This window comes from Barbatula barbatula (genome assembly GCF_947034865.1).
Source record: "Barbatula barbatula genome assembly, chromosome: 3".
NCBI lineage: Eukaryota > Metazoa > Chordata > Actinopteri > Cypriniformes > Nemacheilidae > Barbatula > Barbatula barbatula.
The window spans coordinates 2,650,383-2,675,678 of NC_136764.1; the positions used below are offsets into that span (position 1 = coordinate 2,650,383).

Consider the following 25,296-nt stretch of genomic DNA (forward strand, 5'->3'; position numbering starts at 1 on the left):
ACAAAATAATAAAACACAAGAAATGGACATGAAATGGACTTTAGAAGTTGTGATAGTTGTAACAGAAGAGGAGGTGGAAGGAGCAGAAGTGGAGCAGCTTTGATTCTGAGGCCTCCAGTCTGTAAGCTCCAGATCCAGAGCCTCCCAGAATCTTTCTGTGTCATCTGCCTTCGGTTCTGGTGTTCAGTCAGCTGCTGGTGCAGTATGAAGGCATTGACCACTGTGATATCCACAAAAGGGTCAAATAGAGATCGATAGCACTTTCTGGATCCATCGCAGGTCCAGAAGCCTTTTTGAAGGAGATCCTGGAACAGTGATGGTCTGGTGTAAAAATGATCCACATTCAGCCTAAAGCCTGTTCCTAGAACCCTGATGTCAATCCCCCTCATCACCGATTCATAGCGGACTGTCTTGCCTTTTCATTACTGGATATAATGTGAGGAGGCTTTTCAAGACCAGAACACTCTAAACACTTTTATATGCACAATCTTGTCATTTATGAATTTCATAAAGTACAGATCATATATGCAGACTAGTGTCATAGACCTTTCTGACAATATATAGTTTGTTATGATAAGTTAATAATTTAAACTAAATATTGAAGTAAATGTACCGCCAGACATTGAGCAGCACATAAATGTTTCTTATTCACACTCTTGTCATTTATGAATCCATTACTCTTCTTACATAAATGATTTTATAAAACAGTGATGGAATATTTATTTAAGAGTCTTAGACCTTTCCAACAATATAAGATTTGTCACAATAAGAAAATAATTCACACGCATAATATTGAGCCTCGTGTTAAAACACCGACAACCTTTAGTTTCATGTGTTCAGATTGTCATGTGTATGTGCGCCACCTTGTGGCCATTTTCAGTATTGAAGTTTGCGCAGTGTTGAGATTTAGATCGCGAACAAACTTTGCTTTGAGAAATATAAACCTGTAAGTTTATTTACTATCTGTAAGCGTTCATAGGTGAAGTGTGCAAGGGCAGGATTGTAAAGGGAAATGTCCCTCACATAAACTTTCTGTAACTGGTAAAAGTGTTTCTTGTTTGAAGCTCGACATCAATATGGATATTTCTCTTAAACAAACAATGACAGAAAAGACCTTTATAGAGCATGAAACATCACAAACACACGTCACTCACAGATCCAGACACACACATAAATGATATTAAATATTTGTTTTCCTTTATATGTGTAACACGGGAGAATATTAGTTGTAAGAACCACACGAGACAATGTTAGTGAAGTTTTGCTTTATTCATTTGTTAAACTAGTTCACATGGACACTGATTTGTAGGCCCGCAAATAGTTGACAATATATTTGTCTTCTACTGTTTCTGAAAACATATTTCTTGTTGAGTTTACCGGTATGATGCGTTGGAGTCCTTGAAGGAGGCTGCTGGAGAAAGTTCCGGGGTGACAAAGATCTGAGTCCGGACAGGAGCAAGGAACTTATGCGATCTTGGTTCCGCCGGGACGAGCCAACTACCGATGAGCTGGGGGGAGAATTCAACAACAGTTTCTCAAGCGATTGGTTTTTAAGACGATAAATCCAGTATCAATTATTGCTTGAGTTTATCGATAATTGTGGATATTCTTATATTACAAAACCCATGTTAAAGTTGTTAATGTTGAGAATTGTGTAATTATCCCCTGTTGTGTTAAATGGTCTCGTCTAATACCTTTATAAGGAAAGGGGCAGATGGTCTGGTTGAATCTGTTTCTCTTATAAGTCCTGTCAAGTCATTTCTGTTAGTTTGATGTTGTTTCTCTTTGTTTTATGTCTTGTCGTCTGGAGGAAGAAATAAATGATCAAGCGTCTATGAGTTGAGCTTGTGGATCACTTACCTTGACGTTGGTTCTCTCACATGCACATAAGAGTCCACACTGGAGAAAAGATGTTCACCTGCACTCAGTGTGGAAAACAGTCTCATACAAAGACCGACTGGCAAAGCTCATAAGAACTCACATTGAAGAGCGTCTGTACTCATGTGTTCAGTGTGGAAAGAGTTTCAGACACAATAGTGCGCTTACTGTCCACAAGATAATTCACTGGAGAGCCCAAACACATCTTCAGTGGAGGAAGATTACCCAGTTAGCCTCAGACGTCTCACCCACGGCCGTTCATTCAAAGCCATCATGGTTCCCAGACCTTCAATATGTGCTCACATTCTGGAGAAACACCATTTATCTGTTATGAGTGATAAAACATTTTAAATAAACAGAGAAAACCATGTAAAGCCTTTTTGTGGAATATGTTTTTTATTGAATGACTATGGTGAGAATTGCTAGTAAATCCATAATGAAGAGAAGTGAAGTGTTTGAGTGTGGTGTGAGTATTAGAGCCAGTTAAGCAGCATCACATAATCCATACTGGAGAAAGAGCGTCACTGGAGAATAAACTTCATAAGTGTTCATATTGTGAAGAGTTTCACTCAGCAGGTTCCTGGAGAGACGTCACACTACTGCCTACATGAGGAAGAACCTTTAGCGCAGGGGTCACTAACTAGTGGACTTCGGTCTGAATGCGCTCTCAGTACTTTGATGTCATCTGCCTGTGGAACAAGTCTGTCATGTTTGGTGGCTCCTCCTCCTTCACAGGAAGCTGCAGGTGAAAGTAAAACTATTACAGCAGGAGCCATTTTACAGCAAAGCCTCGTTCAAGAAAATAAATCATAAACAAGCTAAAAACACAGTAAGTATAAACAGCCTCATGTTTATTCAGTAGATTTAATATCGTCTTGATCTGAACATCACATTAAGTTTATTGGTTGAAGAACTGTCTTGAATATTGTGTTGTTTCTGGAATCAGGAAGTGTGTTTATAAACTCAAAACATTAAAAGTGACGTTTTGAAAACTTAGTTTCTCTGTTAAGAGCAAACGTGAAGCTCAATGTTGTGGACGGACTGATGGGAAAGAAGTGTGTATTTCTGAGATGACACATAACACATCAGTATTTTATTTACAGGTTTGAGATTAACTCTTTATATTCTGACACTGTGTGTTCAACATGAATCTCTCCAGAATTATCAAAAGGTGAGAAATTAGAGATTTTAATCAACTTAAATGTGTTATTGTTTATAGTTAGATGTGTTTTGATCTGACAGATGAAAGAGTTTGTGTTTAATAACTTACTTTAGTTTAAATAGTTTCAGTTTATTTTCATTTATTATTTGTGGTTTAAAATGTAGAGACTACATTTGTAAATTTACATTTTATACACATTTACTAATTATATTTTTATGAATTATATTAAAATATGTTTTTATCATTTATATAAAGTATTATTATTGGGTGAAATATCTCATTAATACAAGTTTTTTATTGAAAAATGCATAAAACTGAACATGAAGTAAAGTGTTGTAATGTTTTAGTTTGACTGGTGGAGAATCTCCTAAACCCAGCTGTGTGTCCATGAAGAGTGAAGCATCAATGGATCCTCTAGTTGACTTCAGTTCAGGAGACTGTGATGATCCAGATGTGAGGTGAGAACAGTCTGATGGTTTAGACGAGTAAATCACTTCATCAGTCTTTATTCTCTGATCTGAGTCTGTGCTGTTGATGTTACTGCAGATATTCACTGAACACTTTACTGACAGATACACACATTAATCCATGTGTTCACTGTATGAAACACATATTTACTTTATTGTTACATTACAGAAACACAACAAATGTCTCAATCAAAGGGAAGCACATGGAGTCTGTTTTCCAGGTGAGTGTGTGTGTTTGTGTGTGTGTCTGTGTGTGTTTGTGTGTGTGTCTGTGTGTGTGTGTGTGTGTGTGTGTGTGTGTGTGTGTGTGTGTGTGTGTCTGTGTGTATAAGTTGAGAAATAGATGTGAAGCAACTACTGTGTAACAATCGTTTACATGTAAATATTTATTAGGGATTTTTTTACAGTATTTTGCTTTGATTAACAATAATTTATTTTACATTAATTTGATTTATTTTCAATATCATGTTTCATTCACAGTTTATTCAGAAATGTAGATGCTCTTCTTCAAATGAAGCTTTAAAATGATTTTACCACAAAATATGTTTCTAAGGCCAAAATCAAAGCTGTATGTTTAAGGGGCGTTTCATGAGATTCTTTTACTGTCAGTCGTACTGCAGCTTTACAAAGATTACTGTTATTATTACTGATGATTCTGAAACATGTTTAGATGTTTAGTTTCAAACTGATTCATTGTAGTAAGAAGTCACGATCATATTGATTTGAAATAGATCTCAGTGTGTTATCAATGCTGATGTGTATTTGATGCTTTATGAATCATTTGAAGGCAAAATATGAATTAAAGAAAATATGATTTTGTTTCTGTAGTTTTGATGTGTGTTTATAGTGTTTAAATGTGTTATAGGTTTCTAAAAGCTATTTAGAAAAAAAACTGTGTTCACTAAAATGAGCATTAAAACCTTTTTCTGCCTTCAATAGAAAACAAAATCATGTGTGTTTGAACAATGTTTTCAGGAGCTTGAGCACAAACTCATCTCTCTGATGAAGAAAGAGCTGAAGATCTTCAAGAGTCTACTGAGTCCAGATTACCCATCATGCTCTGAGAGAGAAGAGGAGGATGATGAAGATCAGATCAGAGTCAGAGAGATGTTTCTGAAGATCACACTGAACGTCCTGAGGAAGATGAAGCAGACAGACCTCGCTTACAAACTACAGACCAGTAAGAGCTCTCAGTCATGTGACTATGACATCACTTTACCTTCAGACGAACAGACACAGTGTCTGTATTTACTGATGATTATTAGTGAAAATACATTTACAGTTAAAACATCAACAGAATAGAACCATGAAGCTTTTTGTGTTCATCTAATGTCATGATCAGCAAAATCTTAAAACACTCTTAAGGTCAAATATATATATTTTTTCTAATCGTATACATGTATTTTTATTTATATTCCCTTTGTTTATCAGAGTTTGCTCCTTTATACATGAAGAAACACAAATCCAGACTAAAAGAGAAATTCCAGAGAATGAATGAAGGAATCTCAAGTCAAGGAAGCTCAACACTTGTGAATGAGATCTACACAGAGCTGTACATCACAGAGGGAGGGAGTAAAGACATCAATAATGAACATGAGGTGAGACAGATTGAGACGACATCCAGAAGATCAGAGACACAAGAAACACAAATCAAATGTAATGACATCTTTAAAGTCTCACCTGAACTAAACAAACCCATCAGAAGTGTGCTGACTAAAGGAGTCGCTGGAATTGGAAAAACAGTCTCTGTGCAGAAGTTCATTCTGGATTGGGCTGAAGAAAAAACAAATCAAGATCTTCACTTCATATTTCCACTTCCTTTCAGAGAACTGAATCTGATCAAACAGACAAATATCAGTCTGATGGATCTTCTTCATCAGTTCTTCACAGATACAACAGAACTGAGATCGACAGACTTTGATGATTATAAAGTTGTGTTTATCTTTGATGGTCTGGATGAGTGTCGTCTTCCTCTAGATTTCTCAAAGAATCCGAGTTTGTTTGATGTCAGAGAATCAGCGTCAGTGGATGTGCTGCTGACAAACCTCATCAAGGGGAATCTGCTTCCTTCTGCTCTGATCTGGATCACCTCTCGACCAGCAGCAGCCAATCAGATTCCTCCTGAGTGTGTTGATCTGATCACAGATGTACGAGGATTCAATGACCCTCAGAAGGACGAGTATTTCAGGAAGAGAATCAATGATGAGAGTCTGGCCAACAGAATCATCACACACATGAAATCATCCAGAAGTCTGTACATCATGTGTCACATCCCAGTCTTCTGCTGGATTTCAGCCACTGTTCTCCAGAGAATGTTGAGTGAAGCAGAGAGTCCAGCACAGATCCCCAAGACTCTCACTCACATGTTCACACACTTCCTGATGTTTCAGATCAAACTGAAGAGTCAGAAGTATGATGGGAAATGTGAGGTAGATCTTCAGCAGGCTAGAAAGAGTCTTGAGTCTCTGGGAAAACTGGCTTTTCAACAGCTGGAGAAAGGGAACCTGATCTTCTATGAGGAGGATCTGAGAGAGTGTGACATTGATGTCAGAGAAGCGTCAGTGTACTCAGGAGTTTGTACTCAGATCTTCAGAGAGGAGTTTGGACTGAACCTGGGGAAGGTGTTCAGCTTTGTGCATCTGAGCGTTCAGGAGTTTCTCGCTGCTTTGTTCAAGTTTCTGTCATTTCTTCAGAAAACATCAAAAAACTTCAGCGGATTGAGATCAAACATGAGTGATTTACTGAAGAGTGAAGTGGACAAGGCCTTACAGAGTGAGAACGGACACCTGGATCTTTACCTCAGATTTCTTCTGGGTCTCTCACTGAAGTCCAGTCAGACAATCTTACGAGATCTGATGACACAGACAGGAAGAAGCTCTAACAGTAAACAGGAAATAGTCGAGTACATTAAGATGAAGATCAGAGAGAATCTCTCTCCAGAGAAATCCATCAATCTGTTTCACTGTCTGAATGAACTCAATGATCATTCTCTAGTGCAGGAAGTACAAACATATGTGAACAGAGGAGATGAGTTTAGTCTTACTGGAGTCCGTCTCTCTCCTGCTCAGTGGTCGGCTCTGGTGTTTGTGTTACTGAACTCAGAAGAGAAGCTGGATGAGTTTAATCTGAGGAAATATGATCGATCAGATGAATGTCTTCTGAGGCTTCTGCCAGTGATCAAAGCATCCAGAACAGCTCAGTGAGTCATTTACCTGCAGTTTCACCTGAACATCTAACAGTCCACATTACTGTAGTTAATGTCCTACAGAGACACAATAAAACATGATGGAATTGTTCACTGCATCTATAGAGTGAGAGCTGCTCTCTTGTGGCTTTTTTCTGATTTTCATTCATTTGTTTTTTATTTATAATCGTCTGTCAGGGTTCAGTTCTTGCAGTGATTCTCAATCAGGTGCTGATGTTGCTTCAGCTCTTGTGCAGATGATTCTCATTGTTCAAACATTATCTCTTGATGTGTTTATATCTTCACTGTTGTTTTGTTATTTCTCTTTCAGTCTGAGTGTCTGTAATCTGACAGAGGAAAGTTGTTCATCACTGGCGTCAGTTCTCAGATCAAACTCCTCAAGTCTGACAGAACTGAACCTGAGTCACAATAATCTGAAGGATTCAGGAGTGAAGCTGCTCTCTGATGGACTGAAGAATACAAACTGTAAACTGAAGACATTACAGTAAGAAAATCCTTAAAGCAATAAAGTTAAACATGTGTATGTATTATGTAAATGAAGGTCTTCATAAGTTTATCAGAATCATCTTTATATGTAAGAGACTCAACAGTGACTGTCAGTCAATGACTCTCTGTTGATTCAGATTCATACAGAATTATCACCAAACTGAGATCATTTTAATAACTAACTTCAATATATTAAACTATTCATGATATTATTGTGATTTACAATCATTTAATTTATTACTTGTATCTTGTAAAAAGGGACATCATTTGATTAATTGATGAATAATAATTGAATAATATATTACAGTTTTTTTCAATCGCTAACAAGCACTTACCCATACTTCAGATACTTTTTCTAAACTCTTAACACAGACTCACACCTATGAAACACAATTGGCCAAATGGATAATTTTTTTCTCAAAAACACATCTGGTTAAATATATACTAACTCTTCATTTCAAAATGGAACACATATTTCTCTGCACACACGAACTTTACCAAAACACTGGAAATCTGACTCAAAATTAAATTATTCTGTCAAAGAATAACACTTGTTTTCACTTCACAAGGTACATGGAGTCAATCAAAGTAAACCAGGTTTCAAAATACTGGCTATTGTTGACATTACATAAACTGCATAGACTTTAACGTTTCAGTTTTACAGGTATTTGCATGCAAACCATGTAATCCACCAATTTCTTGGTTGGGAACTGTATGTCCACATGTACAGTAATGTTCACATTCAAAAGCATTCCAGTAAAAAGAAAGTCATGTTTTTTTTCATTTACTGTTTACTACAGGAGGTACAGTAGAAACATGGTATGATAGAACAGAAAAAGTTTTACAGTATTGCTTACAGAATAAAATATCCATGAAACACACAAGAGCATTCTGAACAAAAAAACAACAGCAACAAGCCCAGATAAATGGGCGGGAACTAAAAACAACAAAAAATTACTGTATCTAATCTCTGCGATATTCAGGGTTAGGCCACATGTTTTCATCAACATCACATCTTATATTATCCAAGGCGATGCATCTGGGATAAAACCGCTTGGTATGTCGGATCCACCCTTGGCAATCATGAACTGTGATGTCCCTTCAGCCAGCATCCATGGCTTCAAGGAGGGACATCTGGTCATGTGGCTGATGGTCATAAACCTTCCACCTCCATGCAGAAAAGAACTCCTCTATGGGGTTGAGGAACGGTGAATAGGGTGGAAGGAAGACACTTACCAGTCTTGGGTGGACTTCAAACCATGTTGTTATCGCTTGCGAATGATGGAAAGCCACATTGTCCCAGGTAATTACACATGTTCTCATGTTTTCACCCTCCTGATCCTGCTCTGGAACCAGGCGCTGGTGGAGATCAGTGAGAAAGGCAAGGAGGCGCTCGGTATTATAGGGTCCAACCTGACATCTGTGAAGGAGTAATCCTGCATTTGCAATTGCTGCACACATGGTAATGTTTGCCCCTCTCTGTCCTGGCACAACAACTGTGGCCCTTTTTCCAATTAAATTTCGTCCACTTTGACGCCTTTCGGCTAGATTGAATCCTACCTCATCTATGTATACGAATTCATGAGGGGCCTGGTTGGCCTTAAATTCCATAACTCTCTGAAACAAAGTTTATGTAAATCAAGTCATTATTGTATACCATACTGTACTGTAACCTATTACTGTGTAGGTTACCTACTTGCAAAGTGCAAAGCTTATAGAAATGGATGTTGAATTGATTATACACTATACCTGGACATATTTGTTATGATCTAGTCTTTCTCCCTTTCCTGTGCTTCCCTCTCCTGATCACACTCGGTATTTTACACACACACCTACTTAACGCACGCAATCATCACACACTCTCCTCCAGCTGTCTCTTGTTTCCCCCTGCCTTCCGCCTGATTCCGCGCACCTGTACTCTCTTCCCGGTAATTACACTGGCTACTTCTTTCCTCTCTTTTCTCTATCTCTTTGTCAGATCGTTTGTTGTTCTCCAATGAAAGGAGTTACTCTGCCCTAGCTCTCCTGTCATCCCGGGTATTGTAGTGTTGCCGTTATTGCTATTTATGCTCTAACCTGTTTTCTCCGTGTCTGCTCAGTGCTACGGCTGTTTTTGCCATTGCCGCTTCGGGGTTCCCCGGAGTTGTATCACGATCTGCGGGCGGTTTTCAGTCGTTCCCGGGCCACTTCGCTTCCTCCTCACCGTCCATATGGCTGCAGTATCGACCTTTTACCTGGTGCTGCGCCACCCCGCGGGAGGCTTTTCTCCTTGTCTATTCCGGAGCGAGAGGCTCTCGAGAATTACCTCTCCGAAGCCCTCGAGGCTGGCACGATTGTTCCCTCCTCCTCTCCTGCTGGGGCAGGCTTCTTTGTGAAAAAGAAGGATGGATCACTGCGTCCCTGTATCGATTATAGGGGGCTTAATGACATAACTGTCAAGAATCGATATCCTTTGCCACTTATGTCATCGGCCTTTGAGATCTTACAGGGAGCAAGGTTTTTCACAAAGCTAGACCTGCGTAACGCCTACCATTTGGTACGCATAAAGGAGGGGGACGAGTGGAAGACCGCCTTCAATACGCCTCTCGGGCATTTCGAATACCGGGTCCTTCCTTTTGGGCTTGTGAACGCTCCCGCTGTTTTTCAGGCTCTCGTAAACGACGTTCTGCGCGATATGCTCAACATATTTGTTTTTGTTTACTTGGACGACATTCTGATTTTTTCACCCTCTCTCCAGGTGCACATTCAGCATGTGCGACGCGTCCTCCAGCGTCTTTTGGAGAATCGTCTCTTCGTTAAAGCGGAGAAATGTTCGTTTCATGCGCATTCGGTAACCTTTCTCGGGTCCGTTATCTCGGCGGAGGGGATTAGTATGGACCCCGCTAAGGTCCAAACGGTCACTAACTGGCCCGTGCCTGACTCTCGCACGGCTCTCCAGCGTTTTCTTGGCTTTGCAAATTTTTATCGCCGGTTTATTCGAGGGTTTGGTCAGGTAGCCGCTCCGTTAACCGCTCTTACCTCGCCCAAGTCTTGTTTCGTTTGGTCCGACTCCGCTCAGAGGGCTTTTGACATCCTTAAGTCGCGTTTTACTATGGCGCCCATCTTAGCCACTCCCGACAGTTCAAGGCAATTCATTGTCGAGGTCGATGCCTCAGAGGTGGGCGTTGGGGCTATTCTTTCCCAGCGCTCAGCCTCTGATGGCAAGGTTCACCCATGCGCTTACTTCTCGCACCGTCTCTCACCCCCTGAGCGCAATTACGATGTCGGCGACTGTGAATTGCTCGCCGTCCGTCTGGCTTTAGGAGAGTGGCGGCACTGGTTGGAAGGTGCGTCAGTTCCGTTTATTGTTTGGACCGACCACCGTAACCTTGAATACATTCGTTCCGCCAAGCGTCTGAACGCGCGACAGGCTCGGTGGGCGCTATTCTTTGCTCGGTTCGAATTTACCATTTCCTTTCGACCGGGGTCTAAGAATGTTAAGCCCGACGCGCTTTCCCGTCTCTTTGATTCTTCGGCGATCCCCTCGACCCAGGAGGCTATAATACCCCCTGCACGTGTGGTTGGGGCGACTGTTTGGGGAATAGAGAGGCTGGTAAGACGCGCGCTCGCTCATTCCATCATTCCACGAGGCTGCCCTAAGAATTTGCTTTTTGTTCCAGTATCCACTCGTCGAGCCGTCCTCCAGTGGGGACACTCCTCCAAGTTGGCAGCCCATCCCGGCGTTAGGGGCACCCTCGCCTCGGTTCGCCAGTGCTTCTGGTGGCCCTCTCGCGAGAGGGACATTCGTCGCTTTATTGCCGCCTGCGCCGTTTGCGCCCAAACTAAGTACATTTACATTTACATTTAGTCATTTAGCAGACGCTTTTATCCAAAGCGACTTACAGATGAGGAAACATTGGAAGCAATTATAACAACATAGGCAACGAAAATACATAAGTGCATCAAACTAGTCCATTAAAGCCTAGCACAGTATAAAAGCTAAGAATAGTGAGGTTATTAATTATTTTGGGTTTTTTTTTTTTTTTTTATAAAGAAGGAAAGGGAAGAGAATTAGGAAAACTCAATCAGCGACGTGTTGACGGAAGAGATGCGTTTTTAGGCGTTTTTTAAAGATGGCAACCGAGTCTGCTGATCTTGTAGCAGCAGGTAGATCATTCCACCAATGTGGAACACATCCAGTGAAGGTACGGGAGAGTGACTTTTTTCCTTTTTGGGATGGTACCACTAGTCGTTGTTCCTTTGCAGACCGCAGTGATCTGGCAGGAACATAGATCTGCATTAGCGAGTGGAGATACGATGGTGCAGATCCGGTGTTGGTCTTGTAGGCCAGGAGCAAAGCCTTGAACTTCATTGAAGACCACTCTTGCCGCCGCATTCTGGATCATCTGGAGAGGTTTGATTGTGCAAGCAGGAAGTCCAGCCAGAAGCGCATTGCAATAATCCAGTTTGGACAGGACAAGAGCCTGGACTAGGACTTGCGTAGAGTGCTCCGATAGGAAAGGTCTAATTTTCCTAATGTTGTAGAGGATGAATCTACAGGACCGGGTGGTGCTGGCAACATGACTTGTGAGGTTAAGCCGATCATCGATTACCACTCCCAGGTTTCTGGGTGTGCTGGACGGTGTAATCGTTGATGAGCCTAGTTGAATGGCAAGGTTGTGGTGAATCTTTGGGTTGCCCGGGATCACAAGCAGTTCCGTTTTTGCAAGGTTTAGCTGCAGGTGATGATCCTTCATCCAAAGCGAGATGTCACTAAGGCATGCCGCGATGCGAGCAGCGACCGTCGGATCGTCCGGTTGAAATGACAAGTAGAGTTGTGTGTCGTCCGCATAGCAGTGATAGGAGAAGCCATGCTTTTGAATGACCGAGCCGAGGGATGTCATGTAAATGGAGAAGAGTAGCGGTCCAAGCACTGAGCCCTGTGGCACCCCCGTGTTGAGCTGTTGGGACGCGGAGACCTCATCTCTCCAGGATACTCTGAATGACCTACCCGAGAGGTAGGACTCAAACCATTGCAATGCCGTTCCAGAGACACCCATAGCACTGAGAGAAGCCAGGAGGATGTGATGATTGACAGTGTCAAAGGCAGCAGACAGATCCAGTAGGATGAGCACAGAAGACATGGATGATGCTTTTGCCAGTCTCAGGGCTTCGATGACTGAGAGCAGTGCAGTCTCTGTGGAATGACCGGTCTTGAACCCAGACTGATTGCTGTCCAGGAGGTTGTTTTGCATGAGAAAGGAGGAGAGCTGATTGAACACAACTCGCTCCAGGGCTTTGGCGATGAAGGGAAGAAGGGAGACAGGCCTGTAGTTTTCTAGCAGTGTAGGGTCCAGGGTGGGTTTCTTTAGAAGCGGTGTGATGCGAGCCTCTTTGAACGCTGTGGGAAATGTCCCAGTGGTGAGCGAAGAGTTGATGATGTGGGTCAGAGCAGGCACAACCGTTGGAGAGATGGCCTGGAGGAGATGGGTGGGGATGGGATCCAGTGGGCAGGTGGTAGGGTGGTTGGAGCCAATGACCTTTGAGACATCAGCTTCAGACAGAGGAGAAAAGGCAGGGAGCACACACGTGTCAGGGATGTGGGCGGGTTCGACCGATGGTGGCGTAGAGAACTGGTTGCTGATGGCAGTAGTTTTCTTTACGAAGAACGATGCAAAATCAGCAGCTGTTAACTCCGATGAAGGTGCGGGAGCAGGCGGACAGAGGAGAGCAGAGAAGGTTTTGAAGAGCGTTCGAGAGTCCGGAGAGTTGCAGATCCTCGAGTGGTAGTAATCTGTTTTTGCAGAGGTGACATCTACAGAGAAAGAAGAGAGAAGAGATTGGTAGAGAGAGAGGTCTGCAGGGTCTTTTGACTTGCGCCATTTTCTCTCAGCTGACCGGAGGCTGGCGCGATGCTCACGCAGTACATCCGATAACCAGGGAGCCGACGGGGATGGACGGGCTGGTCCAGATGCAAGAGGGCATAGGTTGTCCAAGCAGGATGAAAGCGTGGAACACAGAGTGGCTGTGGCATTGTCTGTATTCAAAAGAGAGAGCTCATCAGAGGGGGGGAGTGCAGAGAGGACAGCAGAGGAAAAACAAGAGGGAGGGAGAGACCGCAGGTTGCGCCGGAAGGTGACCATCGGTGAGACATCTGCGATATCCGGAGCAGTGAGGTCGAGGTCAAGGGTGACGAAGAAGTGATCAGACGTGTGCAGCGGGGTGACCTGAGGGTGATGAGTGGAGCAGTACCTTGTGAAGATCAGATCTAGATGGTTTCCAGACTTGTGGGTTGCTGATGTGGAAACCTGCTCGAGGAGAAATGATGCGGTCAGGTTGACGAAGTCAGCAGCCTGTGGCTTTCCAATGTGGATGTTGAAGTCGCCTAGTACCACCAGGGGAGTACCATCCTCAGGGAAGGATGAAAGAAGCACATCCAGCTCCTCTAAGAAATGTCCAAGCTGACCTGGGGGACGATATATAACTACAAAATTACTTTTAACAGGGTGGGTGATAGTAACAGCATGAAACTCGAAGGAGCTGTTGTCACACATGGGTGTTAGCTGATTGAATTTCCAGTCTTTGGGGATGAGTAGACCGGTGCCTCCACCCCTTCCTGTGATGCGAGGGCTGTGGGAGAAAGTGTGGTTATGGGAGAGGGCAGCGGGAGTGGCTGAGTCCTCTGGTTTGATCCATGTTTCTGTAAGTGCTACAATGGAAAGACCAGAATGTTTAACAAAAGCTGTAATGAAATCAGCTTTGTTCACAGCAGATTGGCAGTTCCACAATCCTATTGGGAAAGTAGAAGGGGCAGTTGCTAGCAGTGATACATTGTGCAGGTTATTAGCATTGCGTCGCCTTCGGCATGTGGCAGATGATTTTCGTGTTGTGATAACAGAAAGGATTTTAAAACACATATTTAAGAGAATCAGAAAGAAAATAGGGAGAAACATTTAAGATAACAATAAAGGAATAAGTGTTAGTGCAAACAAGTAAGACAAAAAGTGCAGGTGTTGATACAAAACAGAAAAATAATAATACAAAAGAAGTGCAATACTCAAGTGCCCTGTAGGTGTCCTGGGCTCGGTGGAGTCGCGCGCAGGTAGAGTCGATGTCTTTACTCTCTTCGGTCTTCACGCGATGAGGGCTGCACGCGACCGCTGCCACTGTGGGTAGACGCTTTTTTAAATACGCGTCTAATTACGTAAATTCAACAGGCCCCGCCCTCAGATGACACGCGCACACAAAGCAAACAAATGAAACTAGCCCAAGAACGAACGAAGGACCGATACTACCCGCGGTTTCACCACGTGACAGAGCGGAACTAAATACTAAGCGATTTCTCAGTTTAACACAGTACTAAAACTCAACAAGACACAATTTAAATACACTTACACAGTTCTGTACGCTTCTGCTGCTAAATTGCTTCTCCTACAGATTGAACACTAATCTCCGTTTAAATAACTGTGCTGCCGTTTGGCCCCGCCCTCAGATGACACGCGCACACAAAGCAAACAAATGAAACTAGCCCAAGAACGAACGAAGGACCGATTCTACCCGCGGTTTCACCACGTGACAGAGCGGAAGTAAATACTAAGCGATTTCTCAGTTTAACACAGTACTACAACTCAACAAGACACAATTTAAATACACTTACGCAGTTCTGTACGCTTCTGCTGCTAAATTGCTTCTCCTACAGATTGAACACTAATCTCCATTTAAATAACTGTGCTGCCGTTTGGCCCCGCCCTCAGATGACACGCGCACACAAAGCAAACAAATGAAACTAGCCCAAGAACGAACGAAGGACCGATACTACCCGTGGTTTCACCACGTGACAGAGCGGAAGTAAATACTAAGCGATTTCTCAGTTACCTCCCCGGCTGGCCTTCTTAGACCTCTGCCCGTTCCGTCACGTCCCTGGTCACACATAGCTCTCGATTTTATAACGGGTCTGCCATCGTCGGCCGGCAATACAGTTATATTGACGGTCGTCGATCGCTTCTCTAAGGCGGCACATTTCATTCCGCTTTCGAAACTCCCTTCCGCCAAGGAGACGGCTCAGATAATGGTGGATCACGTCTTCAGACTACATGGTCTCCCCTCGGATGCAGTTTCTGACAGGGGTCCCCAATTCGCCTCCCAGTTTTGGAGGGAGTTTTGCCGTCTCATCGGTGCCTCTGCCAGTCTCTTGTCCGGGTTTCACCCTCAGACCAATGGTCAGGCCGAACGCGCTAATCAGAGTGTCGGTCGCATACTGCGCAGCCTCGCTTTTCGGAATCCCGCGTCTTGGTCCGAGCAGCTTCCCTGGGCGGAATACGCCCACAATTCCCTTCCCTCCTCGGCCACTGGCCTCTCTCCCTTCCAATGCTGCCTTGGGTACCAACCACCCCTTTTTACCGCTCAAGATTCGGACTCGACCGTTCCGTCTGTTCAGGCGTTTATCCGACGTTGCAAGCGTACCTGGAGTAGGGTGAGGTCAGCGCTTAGCCGCTCAAGGACGCAGATGTGTGTCACCGCTAATAGGCGTCGCGTTAAGAGCCCCCGCTACCGTTGTGGCCAAAAGGTGTGGCTTTCCACCCAGAATCTCCCCCTTCAGTCCGTTTCACGAAAGTTAGCCCCTCGTTTTATCGGTCCCTTTTGGGTCACCAAGGTCGTCAGTCCTGTCTCAGTCAAACTAAGATTGCCCCTTACTCTCCGTCGCGTCCATCCCGTCTTTCACGTCTCCTGCGTCAAGCCCGTAGTATTCGCCCCTCCGCGTCCGTCTCACCCCCCTGTCTTAGTCGAGGGCGCCCCTGTCTACAGGGTTCGCAAGCTACTGGACGTTCGCCGTCGAGGTCGCGGTTGCCAGTATTTGGTGGACTGGGAGGGGTATGGTCCTGAGGAGAGAAGTTGGGTTCCTTCTCGGGACGTCCTGGACCGCTCGCTTGTCGATGATTTCCTCCGCTCTCGCCAGTCCTCCTCCTCGGGAGCGCCGGGTGGCGCTCGTTGAGGGGGGAGTCTGTTATGATCTAGTCTTTCTCCCTTTCCTGTGCTTCCCTCTCCTGATCACACTCGGTATTTTACACACACACCTACTTAACGCACGCACTCATCACACACTCTCCTCCAGCTGTCTCTTGTTTCCCCCTGCCTTCCGCCTGATTCCGCGCACCTGTACTCTCTTCCCGGTAATTACACTGGCTACTTCTTTCCTCTCTTTTCTCTATCTCTTTGTCAGATCGTTTGTTGTTCTCCAATGAAAGGAGTTACTCTGCCCTAGCTCTCCTGTCATCCCGGGTATTGTAGTGTTGCCGTTATTGCTATTTATGCTCTAACCTGTTTTCTCCGTGTCTGCTCAGTGCTACGGCTGTTTTTGCCATTGCCGCTTCGGGGTTCCGCTGACCACCCGCTGCGTCATCTCCCGAGGGACTAAGTTATCAGTGGTTTTTTCTTCCCCCATCTACGGACGCTGTTCTGGTTGCTTTCAGTTGATTATCTGCGGGAGGATTTCTGTTTTGTATGCCACTGCGGAGATTCCCTTGTTTTCCCATTAAAGACTTTATTGACTGTGGTTCGCTTTTGGGTTTTCTCTATCCATATAACAATATTGTCATCGTAGCTCCTTGACTCTCTCACTGTTCCTCTCAAAGGGAACAGTGTAGAGTTGCTTCATCCACACTCTGTGTTTGGACAATGTCCACGTAATGGTTGTGAGGCTGATGCTATCGACCCAACAAAAATCAACTGTGTGTCAATTATTCGATTGTTTGTTTATTATCAGCTGAGATATATTGTTTTTGAACTGATATCATTGCAAAAGCAGAGGTTTTTATCTTGTTTCTAAGGTTTGGAATATTGTTTTTGCTATTGTTGGATGTTGTGTGTTAGCATTCATAAATACTACAAAAACAATCCATAATTTTGTTGGGAGGTATAACTTGTCTGTTAAGAAAATGTAAGCATTGTGAAAGTTTGTTCACTGACTGCATATTGTGTGAAAACGACATGAAATGTGTGAGTGGCATGGCCACAAAAGACCGATGCTGTGCTAATTGTGTTTAGAGTTTTGAAAATGTGACAACTGGTTAGACAAACGCTTGTTAGTGACTCAAAAAAACTGTAAATGAAGTATAATTAACTATATTAAATAATTATGCTATTAATTATTGTCTAAATGTTATTGTCATTATTTCATTTATTTTCTTCTCTCTTCAGTCTGTCTAACTGCAGTATTGGATCTGAAGGTTTTGTTGCTCTGACTTCAGCTCTGAGATCAAACCCCTCACATCTGACACAACTGGATCTGAGATATAATAATCCAGAAGATTCAGGAGTGAAGCTGCTCTCTGATCTACTGAAGGATCCACAATGTCAACTACAGACACTACTGTGAGTTACTGATCAAATTATTATTTAGTTATAAACTCACTTTTTTAATAATCACAAGTGACTGTCGAGTATTTTTGCTGTTTATGTTTTGCTGTTTCACTCTTGTTCGTGTGTAAATTTGATGTAGTTGACAGTTGCGGTGTTTCACCAAAACCTCGGTTATGGCAAAATTTCCTCCGGCCAAACAACAGCGATATTCCAAAGTAACGTCACCATAAATGATATCACATCATATCTAAACAAATCCTTCACAAGAATCCAAAACACTGAATGAATGCATGAACATGCACAGAGACTTACAGATAACAAACACAAACCCTCATATCCATTAAAATGTGTTTTTTAAAGCTCTAACTCTGCAGCAAAAGTGCGACTCCAGCAAATATCTACTAAAGCATCTTTCATTTATACTGTGTGTGACAATCGCTTCAAACCCACAGACAGATGTTTCATAACAAACACAAACGACCACGTTCATCAGGTACGAGTCTAAAATAAACACCAAACATTAAATGAAATGAACAGCAAACATTATTAAATATAAAACATGTCTCATCTTGTCACAGTGCAGTTTATTGTTATTAAGCAGCGGCGAGGTTGAAGCTAAATCTGTGACATCCAGATAATCCAAAAAGATTCACCTGAACATCTAACATACAAGAAATATACAGCAGTCTAATATATGAAGATGATCTTTAATCTTTAAGTGTATAAGCATAATTTGCTGTCTGCACTTGGGTTCTCTGTCCTTGTTCCCTCAACACGTTCCTGACACCTTGATGCTTCATACGATATCCTGAAACATAGAAATGAGATCAGAAGTGATCATTAAAGATCCATCTGTTAATGCTTTGACTGTTATTCATCTCTGTGGCAAGTGCAGCGTTATTCACATCAGAAAGATCCATCATGCAGTCAGAAAACAGTCATAAGTGTCTTACTAACATTGCAACAAAGCAAAATTTCTACATAAAATCATGAAATTAATATTTGATGCTTGTTATAATAAGTTAGATTTTGAGACTTTAGTTTGGGTTTTCACAGGGTAACAAATGTTTACATGCTGATCAATAATGCTAATGCTCAATATAGATAAAAAGGTTGTGGTTCATAAAATATCACAAATCTGGTGGAAAGGTTGAAGACTTTTATCAAACAGTAAACAGACTGGCAGATACAAATCCTTTAAAGTTGCTGTATTTAGTTTATTGTTGTGAGTCTATTGACCTGCACTACTGTTGTTAACATGAACACGTGTCTGCTGCTCTTCATGCGGCGTGTCTTTGGTGGAGAGAAGCAGCGCACGCGGATCAGAAAGGGTTGACCTCTGACCCCGCTGTCTGCACTTGGGTTCTCTGTCCTTGTTCCCTCAACACGTTCCAGACACCTTGATGCTTCATACGATATCCTGAAACATAGAAATGAGATCAGAAGTGATCATTAAAGATCCATCTGTTAATGCTTTGACTGTTATTCATCTCTGTGGCAAGTGCAGCGTTATTCACATCAGAAAGATCCATCATGCAGTCAGAAAACAGTCATAAGTGTCTTACTAACATTGTGACTCACTGTTATCTTGTTATTTCTCTTTCAGTCTGAGTGACTGTAATCTGACAGAGAAAAGTTGTTCATCACTGGCGTCAGTTCTCAGATCAAACTCCTCAAGTCTGACAGAACTGAACCTGAGTCACAATAAACTGAAGGATTCAGGAGTGAAGCTGCTCTCTGATGGACTGAAGAATACAAACTGTAAACTGAAGACATTACAGTAAGAAAATCCTTAAAGCAATAAAGTTAAACATGTGTATGTATTATGTAAATGAAGGTCTTCATAAGTTTATCAGAATCATCTTTATATGTAAGAGACTCAACAGTGACTGTCAGTCAATGACTCTCTGTTGATTCAGATTCATACAGAATTATCACCAAACTGAGATCATTTTAATTACTAACTTCAATATATTAAACTATTCATGATATTATTGTATAATGACAGTGATTTACAATCATATTTTATTGCTTGTATCTTGTAAAAAGGGACATAATATGATACATTTGATGAATAATAATTGAATATATGAATGTAACAAGATTCAATAGAGGGAAGGAAGGAGGCGGCAACCGGCGAACATTTAACAACTTTAATTAAATCAAATAAACAATAAACACGGAAGTAGAGACCGGCAGCCACCTCACGATAGACTGCCGGCCATAAAACATAGACACAAACTTTACATGTCCTGGCCCGGTCCTCTCTCGTCAACAGTCCTGCCGCTCGTCCTTTTAAACTCCCGATCTCCTCCGTAAGATATGCGGGACCGGTGCGCGCACAGCTGATTGCAACTATCATTCACGCCACCGGCCCCGCCTCACGGCTCTCGTCCCGCCTTCCTCACCACAATGAAATAATAAAATATATTAAAGTATAATTAACTATATTAAAGAATTATACTATTAATTATTGTCTAAATGTTATTGTCATTATTTCATTTATTTTCTTCTCTCTTCAGTCTGTCTGACTGCAGTATTGGATCTGAAGGTTGTGTTGCTCTGACTTCAGCTCTGAGATCAAACCCCTCACATCTGACACAACTGGATCTGAACTATAATAATCCAGAAGATTCAGGAGTGAAGCTGCTCTCTGATCTACTGAAGGATCCACACTGTCAACTACAGAGACTAATGTGAGTTACTGATCAAATTATCATTTGCTGTTTCACTCTTGTTCTTGTGTAAATTTGATGTAGTTGACAGTGGCGGCGTTTCAACAAAACCTCGGTTATGGCAAAATTTCCTCCTGCCAAACAACAGCGATATTCCAAAGTAACGTCACCATAAATGATATCACATCATATCTAAACAAATCCTTCACAAGAATCCAAAACACTGAATGAATGCATGAACATGCACAGAGACTTACAGATAACAAACACAAACCCTCATATCCATTAAAATGTGTTTTTAAAGCTCTAACTCTGCAGCAAAAGTGCGACTCCAACAAATATCTACTAAAGCATCTGTCATTTATACTGTGTGTGACAATCGCTTCAAACCCACAGACAGATGTTTCATAACAACCACGTTCATCAGGTCCGAGTCTAAAATAAACACCAAACATTAAATGAAATGAACAGCAAACATTATTAAATATAAAACATGTCTCACCTTGTCACAGTGCAGTTTATTGTTATTAAGCAGCGGCGAGGTTGAAGCTAAATCTGTGACATCCAGATAATCCAAAAAGATTCACCTGAACATCTAACATACAAGAAATATACAGCAGTGTAATATATGAAGATGATCTTTAATGAGCATCATTATACACACTTTGTTTCACTGTTTTGTCTGAATGCTGTAGGGCAGGGGTCTTACAATTGTAAGACCCCCGTCCGTTTCCCTGCCTGTTTTTCCCTATGGACTTAATTTCTCACGATCCCGCACCTGTTCGTCATCCGAATACACCTCTGTAACTTAAATAAAATAAAAAGAATGGGGAAAATGCATAATTTTGGTTGTTCATGGCACGTTACTAGGCTTCGTCATGGTGAATGCTTATTGGTCGCCGAGTAAATCCATTTTAAGTTGAAGAACAGTTTGTCTGTCTATATTATAGACAGTTGTTAGCAGCATTTAAAGAAAATGGATTTACGAAAATGGTTTAGACCTCCGCAGCCTCGTCAATCAGCAGACTTAGATACTCCGGCCACGACCACCAGTACCAAGGTCTATGAGAGCCGAGCTGGCCCTTCTTCTGCGAATGCTAGCTCCGGACAACCGCCAAAAGATTTAACTAGCGCAGCCATAGAGCAACAATCTTCAAGCCCTTCAAGTCAGCGGACAGCGGTTGATGATATCAGGACTGACAGGCCTGTCCAAATTGTGTTAAAACAGTATCCTGCAACTGTTTACAGTGGTAAGTTACAGTGGTTACTGCTGTGCGTGTGTTCACTACTCTCTGGATGGGTTAAATGCAGAGGGCAAATTTCAGGTATGGTTCTCCATAACTGACAAATAGGTCACTTTCACTTTCACTTTTCACTTTAAGGGGCGATCATTCGTTGATAAATGGTTTCACAACAGAGAGTGGTTGAAGTACAGTGTCAAGGCAGACGCAGCATTTTGTTTTTGCTGTCGGATGTTTAGCTTTACTAGAAAATGTGGAACATTGGATGCCTTCGCGAGTGTGGGCTATCGTAACTGGAAACACGCTATGGCCAAAGGCCGTGGATTTCATAAACATGAAGCAATGCGTCAAAAAGTTATCAAACGACAGTGCCCCCCCGCCGATGATCCAATGCCCCTCCAGTAGATCTGCTCTGACGCCGACTCTGTTGACACCTTGATGCTTCATACGATATCCTGAAACATAGAAATGAGATCAGAAGTGATCATTAAAGATCCATCTGTTAATGCTTTGCCTGTTATTCATCTCTGTGGCAAGTGCAGCGTTATTCACATCAGAAAGATCCATCATGCAGTCAGAAAACAGTCATAAGTGTCTTACTGACATTGTGACTCACTGTTATCTTGTTATTTCTCTTTCAGTCTGAGTTTCTGTAATCTGACGGAGAAAAGTTGTTCATCACTGGCGTCAGTTCTCAGATCAAACTCCTCAAGTCTGACAGAACTGAACCTGAGTCACAATAAACTGAAGGATTCAGGAGTGAAGCTGCTCTCTGATGGACTAAAGAATACAAACTGTAAACTGAAGACATTACAGTAAGAAAATCCTTAAAGCAATAAAGTTAAATGTATGTTTGTATCATATAAATTCAATGGAGGTCTTTATAAAAGTTCATGTGAATCATCTTCATATAATGTTGTTGATCAATGTGTAAGAGACACAACAGTAGTTGCGTTGCCATTACCCTTCAAATTGCACATGAGGTGTTTTTTAGGCAATACGATAAAGAATCATTTAGCTAAACTGCAATGGGAACACTTGTCACGTGGCGTAAGAAAGTCACATGATCATTCACACGTCATTACAGTGGTAAGACCATAGAGAGCATTAAAACAAACCTGTTTCTTCTTATCAACGGCCTGATACAGAACATCTGAGAAACAACTTCAAAGACCATTTTCTCAGATTCCAGAGTTTCAAGTAGTTTATCTCTGACAAATATTGTCGAATCCTACAAACTATTAATCGATAGAAAGTTTTATTCAGCTTTCTGATGATGTATAAATCTCAATTTAGAAAAATTACAGAAAACATACTGTTATAAATCTTCAAACAAATAACCTGAATATTATACTAAACTATTCTTGGTATTATTCTAAAAATGACATTAATTTATCTCATATAATTTTCTTCTCTCTTCAGTCTAGCGATGTGCAGTATTGGATCTGAAGGTTGTGTTGCTCTGACTTCAGCTCTGAGATCAAACCCCTCACATCTGACACAACTGGATCTGAACTATAATAATCCAGAAGATTCAGGAGTGAAGCTGCTCTCTGATCTACTGAAGGATCCACACTGTCAACTACAGACACTACAGTGAGTTGTAGTTGTGTAAATTTGGTTTTGTAGCAATACTTGTGGATAAAATATATCTGAAATGTCTTAAGATAATGAATGTGAGGAGTGTATTTTAATATCTGATCTCTCTGATGTTTTACAGTATTTAGTGTTGAAGGTATCAATCGTCTTCACACCGTGATGTTGCTACAAGGCCAATAAGCAGATCACATCAGGCATCAAAGTTTGTTTTGTTCTTGGACCGGCAAATCTGTGCTGGAAAATAATGTCTGTTCGCTGTACTTTTAATATTTAATATTGCTTTCTGTTGTCAGGAGCTTTACCCAAACCACATAAGCTTGTTTCAAATATAATACGTTTATCAATTTTATAAAGCTGTATAAAACATGTCTTTTACTAAAGTTAACCGTGGTTTTATTATTACAAGAACATTGTGAAGTCATTGGTAAAGAAACAAAGATTTTTATTAATTTCATAAAGCAATTGATCAATATTTTGAACACAATATCAATGAATGAATGTACAACACAATATGATCGAACATCTCTGTTATAAATAAACTGTATTTAATCAGGCTAATAAGAGAATATAATCAGGTAAATATGAAAATAAAAATGATAATTTGATAACAGACAGAACTAATACGGCTAATATACGGCAGACGTTTTGAATTGAAATAACTGAATACAAACATTATGAACAACAAAAAAGAACAAACAAGCAAAACCTCAACTTGAATCCTCACTTTCAGAGTGAAAGAGGCTGAAATTCATAAATTGAATAAAATAAATAGTTTGTGTTTAACTAGCAAGATGTTTAATAAGTTATAATTTATACAATACATTAAATGAATGTACTGAGCCAGTAGATGGCAAATCGACTCCATTTATCAGTTTTCTCGGTCGCTGTGGTGCATTTCTCAGAAGTTATTGTTATCTATCTATTGTTTATGCCATGTAGATCATAACACATAAGGCCTATAGGCCTACTGATTCAGTAGATTCATGAATGAATAGCTATATTTAAATACCCATAGATGCAAGATTATGGCAAAAATCATAATTCTTATTAATCCTCTTGATATTACAACATACTTTGAGGAAAATGCAACAACATTCAAAACAACTGATAATGAATAAATAGATTTCTGTTGTAGTCTCCAGTAACTGAAGTACGTACTTATTTTGTTCAAATAAAATGATAAAAAACGTAATTTCTGAAATAGTAAAAAGCTTGATGTACTTTGGAGGGATTGAACGATTCACTGGTTGTGTTTGAATCGCAATATATGTTTTAAACAGCAGAGGCCGCTGTTTACTGCAAACTTGTGTTCATGTTCTGGCCTCTTATGGCTCTCATGCTTGATTCATGAATTAATGAATTACGTACTGAATTTCGTCTTATATCAATTTTATAATATAAAATAATTATAATATACACAATATAATATGTTTATTTGACACAGAAGACTGTGGTAATGGTGCTGAAAAGAAAACATAAACTGAAAGAGATTGTTAAAATATGAACTAATTTTGTTACTGTTGTTTGCTCAGAAATGACCCAACGTGTCATTTTATCGAAATGCTGGTTAATAAAACAAATACATTTTGAATAAGTATTAAACAAGTCAAACAAAATCGTGATTGTTTGTTTTATTAAATGAATCACCAAAAGAGTTTATGGCTCACAAGCAATATGTTTCTGATCCGGTCTAACAGTATTACATTAGAAAGAAGAAAAATTATATATGAGCTCATCATCATTTTATTTGTTATTTATTGTGTGTAAATCGTGATTTGTAAAAGCCATAGCATTGGTAAAATATAAAACCATGGTTTTGACAATAGTGCTCAATACTCAAAATAAAAGTGCTTACTACACTTTTACCACAAAACAACATTGTTAGATTGACTAGTGCACGTGCTCCGTACTAAACAACAAGAGGCAGAACAAGTGTTATTGTTTGTTGTTGGTTTTTTTTTTTTTCTTTATTTCAATATAACAAACCGCAACAGCAAGTGACTTTGCGTTCCCCTCTTTATGGCCCACACTGTGTGTGGAGCCCTGATATAAAAGACCCTTTTGAAGACTAATGAAGCCATAATATGAGATTAGTGAAGAGGGTTTAGCATTGATACAGTTTGGGTTAAAGGTCAACACACTTAGCCATCTTGAACGACAGCTTCATCTAAATGCCCCACACGGAGACGAGGAACGAAGAGAATATGGGGGTTTCATATGAGATGTTTGGGTCACACATCATTTA

General features: G+C 41.2%; 1 protein-coding gene across 1 annotated transcript; it reads left to right on the forward strand.

Annotated features, from left to right (window-relative positions):
- The first annotated feature begins 2,605 nt into the window (after nucleotides 1–2,605).
- On the forward strand, nucleotides 2,606–23,896 carry LOC306891702 (NLR family CARD domain-containing protein 3-like). Its single transcript, XM_079452176.1, has 13 exons — nucleotides 2,606–2,707; nucleotides 2,982–3,049; nucleotides 3,388–3,498; nucleotides 3,677–3,728; nucleotides 4,483–4,687; nucleotides 4,939–6,706; nucleotides 7,023–7,196; nucleotides 17,375–17,548; nucleotides 19,143–19,316; nucleotides 20,059–20,232; nucleotides 22,094–22,267; nucleotides 22,875–23,048; nucleotides 23,173–23,896. Exons 2-13 carry the CDS (start codon nucleotides 3,024–3,026, stop codon nucleotides 23,177–23,179), a joined length of 3,213 nt encoding a protein of 1,070 aa, XP_079308302.1. The 5' UTR covers nucleotides 2,606–2,707; nucleotides 2,982–3,023; the 3' UTR covers nucleotides 23,180–23,896.
- The last annotated feature ends 1,400 nt before the right edge of the window (nucleotides 23,897–25,296 follow it).

Bases quoted from the DNA above. Each gene is read 5' to 3' on its own strand.
- LOC306891702 (XM_079452176.1), top strand. From the start codon at position 3,024: ATGAATCTCTCCAGAATTATCAAAAG. The intron at 4,688-4,938 runs GTAAGAGCTCTC...TTTGTTTATCAG, and splicing joins CGCTTACAAACTACAGACCA to AGTTTGCTCCTTTATACATG. The intron at 7,197-17,374 runs GTAAGAAAATCC...TTCTCTCTTCAG, and splicing joins TGTAAACTGAAGACATTACA to TCTGTCTAACTGCAGTATTG.